The sequence below is a fragment of the Saccostrea echinata genome, unplaced genomic scaffold (genome assembly GCF_033153115.1).
Source record: "Saccostrea echinata isolate AGI-Se365-2 ecotype Australia unplaced genomic scaffold, CSIRO_AGI_Sech_v1 ptg000015l, whole genome shotgun sequence".
NCBI classification, from domain to species: Eukaryota; Metazoa; Mollusca; class Bivalvia; order Ostreida; family Ostreidae; genus Saccostrea; species Saccostrea echinata.
Genome location: NW_026889764.1, coordinates 10,812,679 through 10,828,195, shown reverse-complemented (window position 1 = coordinate 10,828,195; position 15,517 = coordinate 10,812,679). Strand labels below are relative to the sequence as shown.

General features: G+C 33.1%; 1 protein-coding gene across 1 annotated transcript; it reads left to right on the top strand.

The window, feature by feature from the left end:
- Nucleotides 1-1,198: 1,198 nt before the first annotated feature.
- On the top strand, nucleotides 1,199-13,069 carry LOC133187510 (NCK-interacting protein with SH3 domain-like). The gene is made up of 11 exons (XM_061322914.1): nucleotides 1,199-1,420; nucleotides 1,826-1,932; nucleotides 3,429-3,589; nucleotides 4,724-5,589; nucleotides 6,860-7,024; nucleotides 7,303-7,389; nucleotides 7,843-7,981; nucleotides 8,417-8,497; nucleotides 10,462-10,683; nucleotides 11,317-11,489; nucleotides 12,049-13,069. The coding sequence occupies exons 1-11, from the start codon at nucleotides 1,247-1,249 to the stop codon at nucleotides 12,256-12,258; spliced, it is 2,385 nt and encodes a 794-aa protein (XP_061178898.1). The 5' UTR covers nucleotides 1,199-1,246; the 3' UTR covers nucleotides 12,259-13,069.
- The last annotated feature ends 2,448 nt before the right edge of the window (nucleotides 13,070-15,517 follow it).

The window sequence follows — 15,517 nt, the reverse complement described above, 5'->3', positions numbered from 1 at the left end:
AATTACATAATCGCATGTTGAATGTTCGGTTTTCTGTAATAACCAAATGAAACGATGACGTATTTTTTCCTGTTCCAAAAGGCCATACGTTAGTTTAAAAAAAAATGATTACATTGAAGTTCAAATGACCAGTCTTTGGTATATCACCGTAATGTTTACAGTCCAAACACGCTTCCTTTTTTTTTTTTTTTTACAGCTAGGCCTTAATTTCCCCGGGGACTAAACTTTTGCAGTTTACGTGTATATATTTTACGTGATATTTCACAAAAGGACAAGGTATGGTTATGGCAAATTTGGCCCTTTATTTCGAATAAAAATCAAAACACATTAAAAATTGTGATATTTTGAAATGATGCTTGTTTTATAACCAGTATTAATTTGGATCTTGTGATGTCATCGTTTAATTATGCAAAGAGAAAAACATTTAATTTTTTTGAAATAGAAGTAGGTATCACATGATTGGCAACAGTAATTTTTAATTTTTTATGTCAAGGGAAAAAATAATGACCTTGACCTGACCTTGCTCCTAATAACACAATCAAATTAATCTATAATTGATACCATTACTTTGTGATATTCTTGAATATGTGAAAATTTCATTAATTTCAAATGCAATAAATATGAAAAGAATCCTTCCTTAAATGTCATAGGAACTTCATGTAATTGATATTTTTCAATCTACATATTTTACACATGATTCCTGACAGAGTGAATACTTTGCTATTGCAGTTTTAACGTTTGTCATTACTATCACTTGTGATTACATTTTGGGATTTCAGTAACAATTTATGACGTGTTTTCGCGTCATTTTTCCGATCTATATTTAGTATCATTTACATTTACAAGTCAATCTTAAAAATTAAGAATTCCAAAATATTGCAAAACCTCTTACAAGAGCTCTTTTATTGCCAAATTTTGAATAACTCACAACAATTAAAAATCTTTCAAAATATTATCTGTACAAATCTGATAATTTTCACTTTTTTTAATCAAAATATGTTGTCACAACAGAGACATAAATTACATACACCAAAATTGTATGATGCACACACTGTCCTAATTTTCTTTGGACTCAACCTGTTTAATCGAAACCATGTAGTGTAGTAACGAATTACTAAGAGAACGACTTGTTTCGTGCATGTAGAATTAACTGGTCCTCAAGAGAGGAAAACCAGTTAATAATATTGACATGGATTGCTAATTTACTAAATCAGGTGTGGGTTCAAATATTGTAATATTTACCGAGATGTATCGGGCATTGTATACCTATGTAGCCAAGACAAAGAACTTTGATTTGTCCTTTGAAGCCAGCGATCAGTTTACAGATCTAGAGAAACCGGAGGGCGGATGGCTGCTTGTGCAGAATGGATTTGGAGAAATTGGATATGTACCTGCTAGTTATGTTGAGAAAGAAGACAATGTAATTCAGCATTTATTTGTGACTTTTTAAATTCTCTTTGAAAATTAGATGATTAACACAGATCAATTTAATCTGGTCTTTTAAAATGACCTACTTAAGATGTGTGAAAATGCGCAGTGAATCAACCTCGAGTAGGAGGAGTTGATCATATGCCTGAAACAATTATTCACGTGTAATATGTCTTTTTATGTAATTATGTAATAGCTAGTTAGATACGTAATATACTAGCTTCAGTTTAAGGAATTTTTTGGCTACATATATTCTGCTTAGCAATTAAGCACAAAATGCATCAGTACATGTGAAACACCATGTTTTGCTTACACATTTTTGTAACATTCCTTAGCAACCCATTCATGAGTAATATCAGTATTTTACCATTTAAAGTTTTTATTTTTTTTTTCACAGTCCACCTTGGCAGAGATTCTGAGCTCAGTAGATAGGGCCATACAAAACATACATTACCAGGCAGCAGCCTCGGGAACCTACACACACCACCAAAGGGAAAACTTGCAGTATGTATACTGTCTCCCAAAAAACATATGTAATTATCCAACACCAATTTATTTATTAATGTCAAAAAGGGGCTGTTTTTGACCATAAATAATGATAAATTAGAGTCATCTAGCCAGTTAAATTCCAGATACATTTCTGCAAATGGTCAGTTACAATTTGAATGTTTATTCTGTTTAGTAAATAATGGTAGATAAATTGGTGAAAAAACTGACTTTCAGGTTAGTAAAAAAACAGGACATTGGAAGCATGAATTAAAGCAGTGTGGTTTAAAGAAAAGCATCAAGTTGATGCATGAACATGTTGAAAAAAAAAAAAATCAGGGCTCGACATTAAGGTTTGTTAACGCTTGTCCAGTACCAGTGAAAAAAAATTACGGACAAGTGAATATTGCTGGGCATTTGTCTGATTGGACAAGAGCATTTTAATTTAAAGAAGTCTCCAAATAATAAAAAAAATGACTGTTGAACATTTACAGGTAGTGTAAAGATGGAATTAAGTCCTTTTATCTTGTTGTTAGGACAGAAAGTCTAGATAAAATTTTGTTTTATGTATTTGTTATATTTATCAATAAAATCACAAATCAATCAAGCACATGTAATGGAATTTATTTTAGTTTTCAAGTTGACAGTATTAGATCATTTTTTGAAAATTTTTTGGACAAGTGAAGTTGAAGTTCGGACAAGTAAATGTCTTGGTCACTTGTCTGAATGGACAAGTAGGAAAAAAAGTTAATGTCGAGCCCTGGAAATGATTTCCTGCATAGAACAATCTTTAAACTGATTTGCCTGTAACTTATCTAGTGTGCTTAGCAGTATATGACCTAAACAGAACATTTCTATTTGTCTGCAGCAGTATATATATTCACCTCATCACAGGATCTCTATCCACCTATAATCAATATTTTCCCAACTTTTCTTTGCCAAATGCTGCTTGACTGTCTCTCTTCATTTTTACCTCTAGTGCCCTCATCTTCACTTCATAGCATTTGTTACCAGGAACCTTTTTTTCAGATGGTTTAAGTGAATTCCCATCTCTTTTTGTTTTTGTTTTGTTTTATTTTTTACTAAACTGAAGTGATTGCCAAGAATATAAGAGACATATAATATAACTCTAATTGCATTTAATTTTATATGTACAGAGCAAACACTTGTATGTGTACACTTGATGTGCTAGTACTGTTTGGATATAGCTAAACACATGAAACTTGGTAAAACCTGCTATCTGTATAATGTTTTGTTTCTTCAAAACTCGTGTAATGATGTGTATTAATAAGCACTCTTTTCTGAATATTCCTACATGCTCAAAGTTCTACTATTACTACCATTCAAACAAGGTGACTAGGCATCAAATGGAATTGACTTTGTTTTGTTATTGTGTGACATTCTTATTGTTTCTAATATTTATTTCAGTGCTGCAACTCAGTATGTGTAAAAACTCTTAAGTTTAATTCACAGTGCAGAAAGTTTTTTTTAATCAAACAAACATTTCTTTTCAGTAAACTTGGGCTGCATAGAGAACATGTGTTGAGGGAGCATGGACCTCAAGGGAATGTTGAGCATCATTTGTTGGAACACAGACACACTCCTAGTGATAGCGGGTCAGAATCTAGTCATCACAGTGAACATAGCTCCCCAGAAAAACATTGGCATTTATCAGGTTAGTATCTGGCTGTACCATGCCACCAAGCAGAACTGGATTCAAATGACAGAAATGGTTAGAGGAAGATACCTGTATTTTTGGGGTAAATTGGTCAAAAACTAAAAAAAAAATATTTTCACTTACCTAAAGAATGATAAGACATTGACTCATGTAGATTTTATTTAAGAGATGGTTTACTTTTACATAAACACACTTTGTCAGGAAAAATATTTAAACATACATACCGGTACTTCTCATTCACTACTATAGCATTTTAGAGCATTGCGAAGTTTAGGGTAAAGAATGTCATCATTTTTTATAGGAGACTACTGTTAGCCATGTTGAACATTAATAGTTTTTCTAGTTTCTCAGTGTTTCATTTTTATGCGCCCGGATCGATAGATCGGGGGTGCATATTGTTTTTGTCCTGTCTGTCTGTTTGTCTGTCTGTTGTCAACTTTAACCTTCGCCATAACTTTTGAACCATAGGAGATAGAGACTTCATATTTGGTATGCATACTCCACTAATTAAGTTCTTTCAAATGACACCAAGGTCAATGACCTTGTGACCTTGACTGTGACCTATACGCTTAAAATAGCTTTTTCGATCTTTGTTGCGGCCGGGTGCATAGTGTTTCACAAACACATCTTGTTTAATAGTTACATATTACAGTGTATTGCATAAAAATTATTTAATGTATTTATTTATAATCCTTTGCAAAATGTACATTTCCTTATTAGTAATCACTGTTACTCTCTGTCCATTTGTAAATACATTTGTGTGATATGATAACACAGTTACTATTCATTATACAGACTTCACATTCACTATGTACATACAGTATATAATTTCACATAAGTTGGATTAAGTCCAAAACTTAATGTCCAATTAATATGTGAGTCATAATAAGAGCAGTATTTTTCTGGACTATAAAATGAAGTATTTAATTCTCAACAACTCTGACAATTTTCATTAAGATTCCTCCATACAGGAAAGGAGCATCTATTTTCACCATTACCATCAGCATATATTCTACACAGTAACTCAAATCCTTTTCACTTTTTTAAACCCATATTCATGCCATAGTGAAGAAAGTTTAAAGTAATTCTCACGATTTGAGGGTAAAAGGTCTACATTGAATTTTTTGTTAGATGTTGGACAACTGATGAAGAGACACTCCAAGCGACCAGCTCCCCCACCACCAGCTGCTCCCCCAGATCAGTCCTCCCAGCCAAATACTCCGTGGCCACATCATAGCGTATCCCCTCACACCTCACCAGAGGCTCACAAAAGTCCCCACTCCTCATCAGGATCAATGAAGCATTCAAGTCCACACTCCTCATCAGGATCAATGAAGCACTCAAGTCCACACTCTCCTCACCGTTACGTGAAGCGTAAGGATCAGAGTCCTCATTCCTCACAGGGGTCAATATCAGACTCACATTCCTCCCAGGAATCACTTAAGCATAAGGGCTTTAGTCCACATTCATCAAAAGGGTCTTTGAAACATTCATCTTCTCATGAATCTGCAAAAGCAGGACCCTCTTATCAACCAGAAAGTAAGGAGGTACATGATAATGGCTGGGTGCATGTAGATGACAATGACGGTAAGCCTGTGTCCACCACTGAGGGTCAGATTAAACCAGAGTCTAACATTGCCCCTCGAGGGACCTCCATTGAGAGCGCTGAATCCTCTGACCATTCTACTGGAGCATCAAACCTATTGTCAGTTACTGAAAACAAAATGCTGAAGTCTGAAAGTGTGATTTCTCTGTCTTCTCGACTGTCCATCTCTAATAGTCCAATCAAACAGCTCGAGAGTCCCAGTATTATCAATGTCAACAGCATTCCCCTCCCCTCTAACCTGGCCACTGAGCTCGTGGGTGAGGTCAGGAGACACACTAACCTTAGCTATGACAAGTCCTGTCTGGCAGTGGAGGTGGTCCTGACTCACATTGCCAACAAAATGCCACAGACTGCAGGACTGATGGAGAAGATACTCTGTACATTCCAAGAGGTATATTTCTAATAGACTTATAATGTATAATAAGATTGAAATTGAACTTCTATACAACATTTTTCTGTAGGAAATTTGTATCTCAAGATAGTTCCGTATGGAGATACTCAGGTAGTGTGTAAAGATTTGGATAGCATGTTAATTCATCACATTAACACTATCTGTATTTGGAAAATGTTATGTAAAAATAAATTATCAATTTTTTTTTCTAATGAAAATTAAAATAAAAGTAACTCAGATTTGATAAAAAAAAAAAAGTAATTTACATTTTGTACTAATGTATTAATACTGATAGTATCTTGAAGCTCATTGTTTTATTTCTCATAGATTTAATATACCTATGTAAAATTGATACATGTAGTTCAATGATTTTCAGAATTTTCATTATTCTTATAAGGATGTCTTGGTAATATTTTATTTACCATTACAAATAATTCTGGATGTTTGCTACTCTTGAATGGCAGGATGTCATGAGAAATTCCTCTTAATACTAATAATTAATGTTTACTGTTTGCTGGTGAAGTTTGACCTTGAATTTGAGATACATATAGAGGAGAATGACCCTCTATTAGGGGAGTAACTCTTATATTGATGAATCCCAGTTTCTTTTATGAAATTTTCATCTTCAAAATGATTTTTCTTGAATTCTGTCCTGTATGATATACTAATTTTAATTAATTTTCATTTTAATCTTTTCTTTCAGAAAATTTTCATCTTTTAAAACAAAAATAGTAGAAAAAAAAATATTTTGAGCCAAGTGTCATTTTATCCCTAGTTGCTGAGTGTAATTGTAGACTGACTGGAATATAATTCCCATATATATAATTGAGTGGACAGTGACCAGTTAATGCAAAATATAATTCCATGGTCATTCTTGATGTACAACATGTAAATATGCAAATAAATAGTGCATTTTTTTCTCTGAGCTGAATGCAATAGCTGCAGCCTTCTGTTTTCAAGCATTTTTTAAAATAAATATTCAAAAGCATTATAAGTGAATCTTGCATGAAAGCAAGAAAATTCCAGTGTTTATTTGAAACAGTAATTGAGAATGATGCAGACAATAATTGCATGATGAAGATATAACTCAGATATCTGCCTGCAATGGAGCACTTCCAATTGTACATTCCTGAAAATATATACATGTATCTAAATTAAGTTTTGGTTGACATTTTTGTGTAGAATGTTGTAGATAAAATACTTGGATTTGTATTTTTTAAATTATTTAGGAATACATTGATGATGAATTTTATCTTGTTTATTCTGCAAGGCCAGCACTGCTTCTGAAGATGATCTGAGTCACGATCATGTCCGCATTAGAGAGCTCCTGGAGAAGATCACAGAGTGTAAAGAGGACTCCCAGCAGAGGAGCTGGGCCCTCCACGAGGACCAACATATAATCTCAGGCTACCTCGAGGAGCTGCTCTCAATACTGGTAGGTTGTCTATGTATTTATGCCTTAAATATTAAAAAATAGGGAGAATATTGTGTGTATGTAGTCCCTCTTTATCTTTTTTTTTTTCTCTGGGGCAATCTTCAGCAAAGATCATTACTACTGAATGATTTTAATAATATTAATTCTTGGTCAAGGTCAAGGCTTAATGGTCATAGTCAGAGGGCATTATATTATCACTGTACACTTTCGACTTATTCATATCAAATTCATTTTAGATCTACCTCAGTAATTTATAATGTTTATTTTCATTATCAAAGGAAAACGCAAAACCGTCTACGTGTCGCCATGCAATAGCATCTGATGGTTATGAATGTATCCACAACTTAGTGCAGTATTATCAAATGGTATGTATTATCCCAGTTTAACACAGATACATCATTTGGTATGTGTTACACTAACAAAGTGTATTTTACACTTGCATCATGTGATATTAAATACATGCATAAAAGCAGAGCAGTAAATGATACATATGAATACTACAATGGTTCACTTAAGCATTGAATTCTTATTTTTGGATGTTGTCGGTCCTAAAACACACCTGGCCTTGCTGACAAATTGAATATCGTGCGTTAGCGCGGTATGATAATCGTATATGTTGTAGAGATTTGAATGTCGTAGATTTCTAATGGATTTCATAAAGAAAGTCACACTGAATGTAAATATATTGAAATGAACTCTACACAAAGTCTTCATTATTTATTATCCTACTGCATTTATTTAGGAATCTTCTAAAAATATAACTTTATTTTGTACGATACTAAAGGTGAAAGTATTTAAACCAGATGTTTACTTTTCAGGAGGTACGCCTTCCATTAAGGCTTTCCCTGCTGAAAGTGTTCGGAGCTCTCTGTAATCTAGAGTCCTCTATTATCTCTCATCTGCTGTACTCCATATTGCCTTTAGAACTAGTCTCCGAAATACGCAACCAAAATCAAGGTACTACATATAGGACACCACATTTCACAAATTACAGAAACAAAGTGACAAGTTCATAAAACGTTCTTTATTATTAGAAATTAAATTTTACTTTCGTTTTATTATGTTCATTCAAGTTCTAAAAGAGTAAGTTACATTTTTAATATGGAATGCATAGAAATTTCTCTATGAATATTTCCTCCACATCTTTGACTTATTTAGATAAAAGCTATTAGAATAATACTTTGAAGATTATACCACAGGGCTTTAGATTGCTTTAATCTTACTGACAACTTTAGGGTATTAAAAAAGTAAAAGTGATCGAATGGCCTGTTGATTAGACATTTCTTTTTTGTATTATAGAATGTTTTCTTTCTTTTTATTTTTTTATGAATTTGCATGTACACATACTATAGTGTATTATTATAGAATTTTCCTTTTTTTCCTATTTTGTAGAAGCTCAGAGACTTAGTTACGTAGCTGGAGTTTTGATCATGATTTTCTGTACTGGAGAGCCAGTGCCTGCTAATCTTCATGGTAAAAAAAATATTGGAAACTGAGTTTAAAAAGTCATTTAAAGAATTGCAGTGCTTGATACATAAAATGCTCATGTGAACTTCTTGGCTGTTGGCTGATACTTGTGATACTTGTTCACATTTTTGTCTCCATGAAAAAACCAAACTTTTAATAAAATGCTTATAAGTAACTTTGATAATAGGAAATAGATTAATTTATTAAGGAATGTTTTCAAGGTGATATGAACAAAGTCATTTTATAAATAAGTTAGCTAGCACTGTAGCCATTGTTAAATACAGAAGTACGGTAGGTTACTGAACCAAGTATAAATATGTAGAGAAGGCTGCACGGAGGGTTTCAATTCAGCATGGTGAAACTTCTGTGCACTTCATGCTGGCAAAGGATGACTAAACTGTGCATACATGAAAATGCTTTAAGCTTTGTGTCATTCACGGTAATTTCAAGGTTGAAATGGAAGATGCAGCATTTTTGAGAAATTTGGAGAACCAGTTAGCACCTGCAAGTCTAAAATATTCAAGGATGGTAACAAAGCTAGGCTTTCATTTTTAAAATAAATTTTGAATTACAACTGATTTCTGAAAAGCAGAATTCTTCAAATAATTGGGCTTAAGTTTTCTTAATTTCTTTGGTACAGGTTAGATCACTTATTATATACAAACAAAACTGAATTTGTAATGATAGTTGATGTTACAGATCTGACATTGTTTTCCCAGAATGCCCTATTCAAGCATGCACATCATTTCAATAAAAAGGACTAGCTAAATGTATTAGGTAGAGCTCAAAAGTGCTAGCAAAAATTCAGAAGACAAATGACTACCAAAAATTGTGGAAGCTGGGGAAGGAAGTCTAAACAGCTGTCAATTGTAAAATTATGTCAGTTCCAGTTTTCTCATTTCTTACACCTAATTCTACAAAGCTTGCTTTATGAACAGTGCTTTGCCTCACTCACTGCATTTGCTTCTATGAAAAGAAAGAATGAAATGAAAGAAGTTGCATAACAAAACCCATTGATAAAAATGATAATTTGTTGATTTATATTAGGGATGTCAAAATATTTATTTTCCTTAGTCGATTATTCGATTCCATTATTCGAACGATAGTCGATTATTCGGAACATTTTCTGAAAATAAAATTTAATTTCAAACTTCACTGGTACACGACGTATTTATAACTCAAAAACCCTTTTACTTAAATATGTTTAAAAAGTAACATAAGAATTATTGCAACGTAAAGTTTGATAGCGTGATTATATAAAATAAATTTAGAAATCTCATTCTCCATAATTTGTGATTTCCCCATTAATCAAATTCATAAATTGGTCTGTACATGCAGAGTGAGCATTCAGAAATTGCTAGCCGATATTTTTTAAAGCTTATTACGAAATAAATTTGGGGGGGGGGGGAGGTAATTTCACACTATCCAAATGCCAGGTGGTTGTTAAATTGTTAAACAATTAGTAACTGCTTATTCATTGATTGCTCTGGCTATCAGAAAGTCCTTTGTTTTAATAATTATCGAAGCATCTAAACATGTAACAGCTATGGTTTGTTCCTTGCATTTGAGCAATCTTAAAATAAAAGATAATTGTTACATTGTATAAAATCAAGTCCAATTAATTATTTTACAAACAAAGCCCAGTATATATATTGATGGTTGATTTATTACAAAAACAACACAAGCAGTAACTGATAGATAATTCTCGTGGTAGTGAAGCATTTATAATTACTGTACTTTCTATATACACACATGGAAAATCAAGTTTTTTGTGGAAGAAAATTATCAACTGTCTCCGAGGAAAGATGGTTTCTCAATTTTGTAATGAGAATTCCATATTGTTATCACTCTTAATTGTATTTTTAAAATTACAATATTTGAATGTCGTTTCATTATTCGATCGTCGGTCCATTCGACTGACAGTCAAATAGTTGACTATTCGTTGACATCCCTAATTTATATATTGATAGAAACTATGAATGAGAACTTCCTGGATGAAGTATTGGAGATGATAGAAAACCCAGCCTCCCTGGACCACGATGACCTTTGTACTGACCCACTGGTCAATTTGCTACTGGCATATAATCTCCATTTTCCATACCAAGAAGAAAATGACATCATGTCTTTGCTGGCCAAGAAAGGAACAGTCAAAGTCTTTACTGAAAAACTCTTGGAAATCTTCAATAGAGGAGGTATGAAAATGGAAGACGAATTGTACTGGTGCTTCATGTAGAAGAAATCAAGCAACACTTTTGATGCAATTTGTTAGAACTGTAAAAAAATATTTGAGAACTAAAAATGAGCTTTCTGTGTGTAAGGTCCAGAAAAAGGAAAAAAGGTAGTATCAAAACCATGCCCCTGTTTTGTTAAGGACCCTATACACTAAAGCAAAATGTTTTTCAGACAATGATAAAATGATATTGTATAAAGGTATAAATATTGAGCTTAACTATTTCATTTTCAACATAGGGTATGTGACATTTATTCACAGGAAAAATAAAATTTAAAGACAATGAAGTAGTGATGAACAGAAATCATTGTTATTTACTTAAATGGGGAAAAAGTATAAAAATGAAATGTTCAGTTTATTTATCTTGGACTATTCAAATGTTAAGAATACTTGCATTTATTACAAATTGAATAATAGACTGTAGATTTAAATTTGTTAAATTTTAGACTTAAGGGCAGATTACTCTAACTCCAAATAATTCTATAGAATCAGAGCTCTTTGGTGTGCAGTGTATAGAGGGTTTTTAAATTTTTGTAAAATCTAGGGTACTGACTGTTACAATAGGTGATTTAACACAGAGTGTGTTCTCTTTCAGAGGACCCAGTGAAGATGTTTGATCACCAGACCTACCCGGTCCAGTCACAGGTGAAGTTTATGATTGACATGTACAGTCAGCCTAGCACCGCCTCCCTTCTGTATGTTAATGATGCCAAGGTGTTGATTGACATCCTGATACGATTCCTCACAGACCTACAACCTGGAGACAAAGTAGGGACCTATGCGTTACTTTTATAGTTGAATCCACACTTTTCAAAAGTTATGTCCATTGGCCGCCATCTTTGGGAAAAAACCCATAGAATTCCCACAGTGGCCTTTGAAACTTTAACATTTGTAACTTTGTCATTTGACATTAAATGGTTTTTAAATTTTGTATTTTGATTGCCCCAGGATGGGCCTAGCCATACATTGAAAGGAAAATTTTTCATCACAGTGAATTTCTGGCAGCATGTTCAAATGTTTGGTAGTGTAAAGAAGAGAAACATTGCTGTTTTCCCTTTTGACCTTTTGCTTGACCCCACAAAGGGAAACAACTTTTGCAAAGTTTGGATTGGACTATTCTGTATCATAGTATTTGATTTTGTGGGTGAAGTGTTGTCACATATTTGAAATTTTTGGGACACATGTATATGTGGGTTTCTTCATACCACAAAAACCAACAAACTTAAACCCCCACAAAAATGAGTGATTTCACAGTTTATCACAGTATATGTAATATTTTTATCCGTGTTCTAGATAAGTAATGGTTGCACCTCTCTTGTCATTGCAGCTTCGATCTTCAATTCTCATACTATTGAAACTGCTTGTGAAAAATTCTGATTACTTTGAATACCAGCACAAACTTGCTGAACTGCGGGAGTGTATAATGATGATTAGGAAGGAGGAAGAGGAAGCTACTGCACAAGACAGGAAGGAAGTAGAAATTATCCTGGAGGAATTCAACAAACACATGAAGAGCAAAGGGGAAGTGAGTGCATAACACAAAATGAAAGTGAAGTTTACCTTACAGGATAGAAAAGTCTTACAAGGAACAAAGTGAAAGCCAGTGCATTAAACTATCAGCTTTTCGTATGCAGTAGGAACTCTGAAAAGGAAAGAGGATATTACTCTGTAATTGTGTACTGTATTCAGATTTAGTTTATTTAAACATTGTGGTTTTATTCTCACGTTATAGCATTTCCTTTATGCAGCTAAATAAACCTGTAAAAATTCAGTTTTCAAGGGTACACCCATTGTATGTAGTTTTTCACAGAGTGTAAATGTTTGATGGTGTTAAATTTGTCATAAAGAAGGTTTGAACAGTAGATTTCTATACTAGTTGTAAATGTATGTGCTATGTAACTTATTATGATCAGTGTGCCATATTATGTTCATTTGTAGCCTCCTCCCCCCTTTTCAATTTAAACAAAATTCTTTTTCTTGTATTTGGTCACTATAAATGTCCAAAAATTGTGTTGTAAGCTTTTTACTGTATTCAAAATGAAGTTAGTCATTTCTACAATGAATCCATGCCAAAGAAAATAAATGTTGTCCTGCTACATTTGTTATGTGTCCAGCTTTAATACTCTTGCATTATATTTCAGTGTCATTACACACAGATATGCAGTGTAGACACACATGAATAAGTTTTGTTAGTTTCGTTTATTATGTGTACAATGCAGTGAGAAAGCCAGTACACAGAGAGTGTATTGGACGGGATTGTTAACCAGTGTATTTGAGCCTTATCAAGCAGTTTATGTATGTGTATATTGCAATTTTAGTGATTTAATAAATTTCTTAATATATGAAAACTCTTTGTTTTCATTGAGTGATACGACCACTCTGGTTTTACATCATTAAATCCATGAAGTGCTCTATTAACATTTTTCTCTACATTTCAAACTTTCATTTGCTGAATTTGAAAATGTCATTGGCATTAGTGTGCTTTCTTTTTAAATCTTCACAGCATATTCTTTTAAAAATAATTCCCGTGTGTCATTTGTCAAGCTGCTCATGGTTTATAAGATGCAAGGAGAGAATTTTATGATTGTGAAAATCCTTTCATTTATTTTACGTATTTTACATGTGGGTAAATTAAAAAAAAATTTCTTAACCAGGGTACATACTAGTAGTTCTATTGTAAACTCAAGAGAGATATTTCATAAAGTTGTACTCACCAACAAAATAAAATGTGTTTGAGTACCGTATATACTCGCCTATAAGTCGGTTGTGATTTTTGAGGTTATTTTGGAGGTATTTGCCATTGACCCGCCTATAAGTCGGTACAACTTTTTGCCAGGATTGGTGGACAATTTCATATCAATGCTCTAATGTTTTAACGTGTTTTAAATAATATTTTAAGAAATTACGCCGATTTTTATCTCTCTTTTTTTCTTCTCTTATAAATTTCGTATCAATACTCTAATGTATTTACCTGTGTTCAAATAATATGATAGGATATGACATCGGTAATTAATATTTTTATTTTTCAACAAACCAAACCACTACCATTTTAGTTTTCTTTTTTATACTGTTTTGTTTAAGCGTTAAATTCCTTGTCTTTTTATACACCGATCTCGATCATAGGTGGATCTCGGTCTCTTTGGCATGGTGAAGAACTATGTAACGAGGCTAGTAACATTTTGATGATATTTAATTAGGAGGTGCTCAATGTCCAAGCCATATCTATAGTTTTTAATAACGCTTATGTTTGATCTTTTATTAGCAATTACGGTCTCTTAATTACCTGTATCCCTTACCTGACACCGTGCTTATTTAGTGGCACGCGCCCCGAGAAAATCGTATACTACACATGGGAATATTCATTCATAAACAATCGAGTTTTAATAGCCCCAGAATAATATTCTGAATTATTTTTTTAAGAATATCATTTCTGTTGTCAAAAACATTGCAGACGGTACATATAATTATACATTAATGCTGAACGTATAACCGGTATATCGGGTTCGTAATTCAATTTTACCGACAAACGATAGATTTACAGTAAATCAGAAGTTAATTAAAGAAATATTTTTGTTTATAATTAATCAAATAAATAATATACACTTAAGATCAAAATAAAATCATTAAAACATGTAAATACTTGTACTTTATATATAATCTTAGAATACATAAACAATATAATACGTCCAGACATTTCTCAACGATAATCGTCGAAGTTATGCTGAAAATATTACATTTCGTCGTCTAGAAAAATACCAAGCTTTTGATGACTCGCCTATAAGTCGGACATAGAGTTTTGGACCAAAATTTAACTCCCAAAAAACCGACTTATAAGCGAGTATATACGGTATTCATTTTATATTAGTAATGAAATCATTGTGCATGTGCATTTGCTATCTTGTCAAGAATCTGAGGTTTGGGTATTTTTGCAAGGAAATTCAGTTTTAAAACTTTTAACTTTTTTTTAAGGTACAGATAAAATTTATGTACAGGAGCAATTTCACAAAAGGCAAAGAAAGAACAAGTCAGATTTGTTTGTAATACACAATATATTTGTTATTACAATATCCAGGTGTAATATAAAATGAGAACCAGATGCTAAGAATATAGTTTGCAATTGTTGTGAAATGTAAAAAAAACTGAATAAATACGACTTACTATAAAGTGTGAAAAATAAATTTTGTTGCCATCTTCTGTGCAGACTTTAAAACAACATCTATGTAATGTGTTGTATATTAGATGCAATTACAGTGAGTGCTTTTAGTTTTGTTAAGAATACAATTTAACCTCTTAGTCAGTAGTGTAGTAGGAAACGAGGAATGGTAAAAAAAATATGGCTGGATTGGGAATCAAACCTGGGGCCCCGGTATCACTAGTTAGGTGCTCTAACCACTAACTTCCCCAGGCTGAAACCACGTCCAATATATATGTAGCCCAAACTAGGACAATTCATCCAACATTTCATTTTGCATATTGCTAGCATAAGGGAAGTGATGTTATGAATTTAGTAAACTTTTCAGCCAGCATTTATTGTACTGCATAACATCATTTTTAAAAAAACGGCGTTCAGACGTGTTCCATCGCTAGTGGCCAGATAGCTCAGTTAGTAGAGCACCCAACTGGAGATTCAGGGGTCCCGGGTTCAAATCCAGGTATAGTCTGTGGCATTTATCCCCTTTATGACAGGTTAAAGTCATGCCAGGGAAGAGCCAGGGTTGATGTCTTCGGGGGCAAAAACCTTTAAGGAGAGAGGAATGTGGCGGTCAGACGGATTCAATCCTGGTGGTCAGGTAGCT